General features: G+C 42.9%; 1 protein-coding gene across 1 annotated transcript in view; it reads right to left on the bottom strand.

The window, feature by feature from the left end:
- The window catches only part of LOC104497205 (synapsin-2-like), a gene marked incomplete at its 5' end in the record, with an annotated part of 46,934 nt that overhangs the window by 5,372 nt on the left and 35,562 nt on the right, over positions 1-6,000 (bottom strand). Inside the window, one exon of the mRNA XM_010140425.1 lies at positions 1,508-1,568. Within this exon, the coding sequence (XP_010138727.1) occupies positions 1,508-1,568 (61 nt within the window). The remainder of the gene's footprint in view (positions 1-1,507; positions 1,569-6,000) is intronic.

Genomic DNA, 6,000 nt, shown 5'->3' with positions numbered 1-6,000 from the left:
TAGGGAAAACAAAAGTAGAACATAAGGCTGTTTTCCCTTTAAACTAAATTGTTTGTGCTAAACTAATGGCCACTACTCATCTTTGTACGCAATCAGGATTAAAATTATAGTTTTGTGGCTCACTAGCAACTAAGCTTTATGGTATGCTAGCCCTGCGTAGCTTGTGATCCCAGGCTAGATTTCTCACACCAGACTAACCGCCCGCCTGTGTTCCTTCTCGTAATATTACACTATAAATTGGTTATGCCCAAATCACAAATAATTTACCTACAGAAGATCTGGCAGTTGTCAGGCGTCTCCAGGCTCTCTGCACGTTTGATTTCAAGCAGTTATTATAAACCCTATTTATGTGGACAATGCTGGGACTGCGCTTGCTTTACAGCCAGCTGGGTAGTTCTAGGTTTAACATATAGACCTGAGTTGGTAGAGAGAGAGGCTGACGGTTTGGTCTCACATTCTAATCTAAGGGCAGGGTCCCGGGCTGGTTACAGGTACCTTGGTCTACCATCCCCTAATATCTCTCTGTTTAAAAAAACGAGCTTTTACAGCAAGTTGGACAGTCTTTGAGGTACTTCTCACCAAATAACCTGGGATTTAACTCTTAGGTAAGTATAAGATTTTTTAAAGTCTTTGCATTAGTTTCCATTAAAAATCTCCACAGATTTCTAATTCAACAAAAGGTACTACCTCATTGAAATAGGATACATTAAATACTCACACTTTCACTGAGATATTGCACATAGGTGGCCCATTTACATAGCTTTGTAGCTAATAATTCAATGCAGAATTACTAAAAATATGAATACCAGTATGTAAAATAGAAGATATCTTAAATATTCCTTGGGAAGAACCATATCTTATGGAGTCACTGAAACATCAGCCTTCCACTTGCGTATAAGTAAAACTCAAATGTTAACAAACTTTATAAAATTATAAATAAAAAGCCTCACTAGCAAATTCTAATCTAGACTTTTAAAAATAGATCTCGATCACCTACCTATTAGTCATGCACACGCACAAAAAATAAAGGCTATGAGTACAGTGTGCACACACTCACAGAGTCAGCAAAAGGAGTTCGATTTGCACCTTGGAGGTGTTCTACTGAACAATATAGAATACTCCAAAAATACTGTCTACCCGTCCATACTGTACAGTTGCACTGGGCTCTAGAGAGGCACATTCTTTGTACACCGTTGACAACAGCCCTGCGACCGCAGGCTTTACAGAGGAGGGCAGGTAAGCATTACACGCACAGACAGGAACAAGGAAACAACCAGACACTGGTATAGTTGACACTGCATAGAAAAAACACAGTCCAGGTCAGCACTGAAACAATGCAAAAACTGAACAAAACTGGGATGTTTGCTGTTAAGATTGTGTGTTTGTTTCTTTTTCTTTCTTTTTTTTTTTTTTTCATTTTTGCTTTTGGTCTCAATTATCTAAGTAGCCTGGACTTGTTTTGGTCCTACTGCAACGCCATTACAGTCGAGAATGTACTGTAAACAACCTTGAGGTGGTGGTCGCTGAGGTGGGATTTTGTTTGGCTCTGGCTCCTTTAGTGATCCACTCTGGAAAATACATTTGAAAACAGAAGAGAAACAAAATTAGAGTAGCTTAGTTCCAGTTTTCCACTAATTTGACTTTGCTTTTATTAGAAATCTCTTTACTGGTGGCGGCTGAACATATACTTTTAATTTATCCCAGGTAACATTTTCTGATTTAGTTGCTGTCTGGCACGATCAATGACTCCTGGACTAATCCAAAGCCCAGTTCATAAACCAGAGTTGTCCTCCCTTGGTGGCACGTGACCATGGCGTAAGCAGTGCTGCCTCAAGCTGTCCCTCCACTGGGGCACAGCCCTTCTCCTTCGGTTCCCAGCACCTCAAACGGCTTGGCTGCAGCTCATGCTTCTGCTCTCCTTTTTAGGACGGACTGAACCGAACATGGGCTCCAGCAGGTATCTTTGTGTAATTAAAGAAATCACTTAATTCCGCTCACTGGTATCTGGAAGCACTAGCGCAGCAGGATTTTTTCTAGTGGTAGTTTCACTTTGATTCGCTGCCTGTAAATGGGAAGGGAGATGGACTACCCAAGGGAAGCTGTTTTGCTAAGCAAAATGCAAGAAGGAAGCAAAAACCACAGACAAATAATAAAAATAATTGAAATTACTTCATGCTTCTTCATCTGACATGTTATTAGAAACACATGTAACACTTAACTTTTCAAACCAGGAGATTTATTTGGCAGTATCCTTTTCAAATCTATACTTGTCGAGAGGAAAAGATGGGGCTGAACCACAACCCTGGAGCAGCACACCCTCTGGGAACACCGGAGTTTGAATCCAAACCTTGTGCAAGGCCCATCTCTAGTATTTTGAAACTGAAATACGTTAAATCATTGGACTTAATAGTTTGGGGAGTTTTTTCTTAAGGATCCAGAAATTAAATTGCCATCTGTCAAGAGGGCAAAATCCCAGAATGTATTAACTAGTAAATGTAAAATTAAGTAAACTTCATGTTTCTTGCAAAGCTTTCTGGTTGTTTCTTCTGGTAGATTTGTATTTGATCTCAGAACCAGGGAAATACATCTTACTCACAGCGATGCGAGTTCCCGCACAGCCATCAGAAGTTACACTTTTGACATGGCACAAGACAACACCGCTCGATCCTACACAGCTGCTGCAAACTGCTCTGTCTGCTTTACCCAAACGCTAATTAGTTAGTCACCAACCTTCAGAAGAGCAAAAATGATACGCACAGAAAACCTGATCCTTAGATTAACCGCTCTCAGTCAGCATCAGTGTCAGGGTGAGGATACAGAAAGAGAATTCCCTACGGAAAGGCGCAGCCACCACAAGATTTTACAGAGCTTTGGAGGGGGTTGAAGCCTTCCCTGTTCTGTTTCTCTCCTTCTCCTAGTTTTCTGCACCACGTGTAGAAGTTGACGCTCTGTTCCACACAGGTTTCAGTAGTTAACTGTTTGTGGTAACCACTCTGGGTACAGAGCTGGAGCTCACTGGAACAACCCACCTTGACATCAGTCACTCAGATCCTGGGGGAATCAGTCCCCCGAGCAAACCTTGGAGAGCCGCCCCAGGGAGCAAACTCCTTTCCCATTCCAGTTCCCCTGTCCCGATGCAGCTGGCACCTTTCTCTGGGTGCCCTGAGGGCACGGGGGCGCTCCGCACTACAGAGGACATCTGGGCCTCCTTAGTCCTGCCTGGACACCGGGGTGTGCCCTTAAAGGGACAGCCTAAGCCCTTGGGCTTAAGTACCTCCAAGAGTTTCTTTCCTTCTGGAGGATCAAACAGAGCACGTGACTTTCGTTAGAAAGCGCGCACAACATTTTATAAAGAACACGACCACCGTCACCACGCGATAGACTTCCGAGCCTTACCACGGGCCACAAAGCAGCCTGCGCGGCTCTCCGCAGAGGCGGGGGAAGACTAGGGAGGACAGGAGAGTTGCTATTTTTCTACTAAAACAAAAGTAAAGGACTGCGTAGGTAACACTCATCTATTATTCAGAAACTGAAAACACAGGCTGGCAGTTTAAACTCACATCTGCTTTAATGTTAAAACAACATCTGCAGGGCTTCTATCTCCTCCGTGCCTCGAGGCTGAAGCAAATCTATCATTTGTTCTTGCACTGAAATGGTCTTGGGCTTTATCACGCCCCACCGAATTGACTTGACAACATCAGTACTCACGCAATCTGCATATCTCTCCATCTTACAAAGAAATTATTTTATCCTAAATTAAGCTTTCCACAAGCCTTCTAGAAGCTTGCCCATCCTTACCTCAACTGCTCTGACAGTTCAGAGCCCTCGTGCACTTTCTGGTGAAGATGTATTTCCCCCTCTCCAGTCACTGACTGCAGCTGTCCTGATTTTACCACCCACACATCCTTTTTTTTTTCACCAGATATCACCTGGTGCTTCCAGGAACCTCACCCACACTCCAGGCCAATCACATGGGTATATTACTTTTGCTAATTAGCCAACCCACCCAGGCTGACCCAAAAAGGCTAATTAGCATTACATTCCTAATTGAGAACTCTTACTCATGGTTTTTCAGTGGTCTGTAGTAATCCAGGCCTTTTCAAGAGCCTTTCTTCCAGACAGTCAGAAACCTTGATACTTGATATTCAAGACAGGCTTTGAACCAGGCTTGTTTGCTGTCCTGAGCCAAGGCCTTTAATGAAATCCAGGTTGCTTCTGAAGCACCAGTTGCTGGCAAATTAACCACAGACTGTTCCTGCTCACCTCTCCGAGGTGGTGTGCCAATGGACTTGTAAGAGCTGCTCGCTCCTCACAGGCAACGCAATCTCTCTGAACTGAGATGCTGGACTAGACCTGTCCTGCAAATGTATTCGCCCCTCTTGGTTTTTTTTTTCTTTTTTCCTTTGTTGCCCAGCCTAGAAGCTCACCCTCCCAACTCCCTTCTTTTAGTACAAACACCTTTTCCTGCTCTGCAGTTCTGAGCTACAAACTTGCCTCGTGCTTAGTTCAACCCTTGCAATCAATCAAGGATCAGAATGTAGCATGTACCACAGAAAACGACCCTGAACAGATTCTTACCTGGATGCTCAGAGATGCTCAGGGCTAAAGAGCAAAATTAGTAGCACAGAGCTAGGAACGACTGTGTTTAGTACGGTCTAGGATTACCTAAGTGAGGTGTGGTAACTGCTGTCATAAGGAGCCCTTTTGGTTTTCATTTTATGGAACACAGCTCTCATATCGCATCCAAATTCCCCAAAGAGAAGGGATTGTTGTAACATTACAAAGAACTGCTTATAGAATCTCTCCCGTTCAAAGGAGATTTGCTGTTTATAAAACTCTTCCCCAAAAATACAACTTTACCTGTGGAAACCTCTAAGCCACATGAATGCTGCAAGTACACGATAGCGATTTCTCAACTCTGCGTATAACAATTGATGCTTTGGTTGCACAACGATCTTTAAGAATACGGGCTAAGTTATTTATAGCCAGCGCAGAAAACCCACTACTTGTCTAGAAGACAGTTGTCTCTAGATGTCTCTGCAGCACTTCCTTCCTTCCCACAGGTACCTGAAACTGTCTCCTTAGAATTTCAGGGGTAGAACTGGAGGAAAGAGCCGTTTGTTCTTCAAACCAAGTTCGTATTACAATTTGATCAGTGGTATTACTTCTTTTTTTACCTTGTACATTTATATAAGTGCTGACTGGATTCATACTGGATTTTGAATAGTCTGAAGAATGTTGAAATGGGTGGGAGCAAAAGCAGCAACTTGGCAGGAAAATAGCCCTTGGGCAGAAGAGATGCTAAACTAAGTCTCAGCAAAAACTGATTTTGATTTGGCTGAGTTTGAAGATTTTGTGAACTATAGTTGGAGCGCATATAGTTGTTTTTGGGTTTCACTTGGTTTTCTTTGTAATGCAACGATCGAAGCTTTTCACAGGTATTTCAATATTTGAAGGGAAAGCCCTGTCTTTCAGGTCAAGAAGCAGAGGGATCAACTGAGAACTGCCCAAATACGAGCTGTGTTAGAGCTCATAAAGGAACAAGAATAAATAGTAAAACAGTAAAGTAAAAAAAGTAAGAAAATATGTGGTTGCTAAGGAGAGAGGTAATTTAGATAATTCTAGTACAGTGTCAGTAGCAAAGGAATGTTTGGAGCGTCAAGGATTATGATACATACAGGAGCAAGGGCAAGACAGCAGGTGGGATAAAAGCTAAAGATGAGATGGAGGTAAAAATCAAAGGTTTTCCTGGGCTCACATTGTTCAGACCAGATATTCTTCATCTCAGAAATCAAAAGCAGCTGACTCATGAAGCACAGGATTCCATACGAGATACCTCTCATGACTGGAAATGGACAAGTGACACTGGAGGAGGTAAAGCACTAATACTACAGGAATTACACTGCGGGTGAGGAAGAGGCTACCGAGGAGATGGGCAGCTGCTGAAGAAAAACTAACAGTGAGGATGCACCTGGGATGTAGAACTCAAGCAGAATTTTC

This window comes from Buceros rhinoceros, unplaced genomic scaffold, assembly GCF_000710305.1.
Source record: "Buceros rhinoceros silvestris isolate BGI_N320 unplaced genomic scaffold, ASM71030v1 scaffold37377, whole genome shotgun sequence".
NCBI lineage: Eukaryota > Metazoa > Chordata > Aves > Bucerotiformes > Bucerotidae > Buceros > Buceros rhinoceros.
This window is presented reverse-complemented; position numbering and strand designations above follow the sequence as displayed.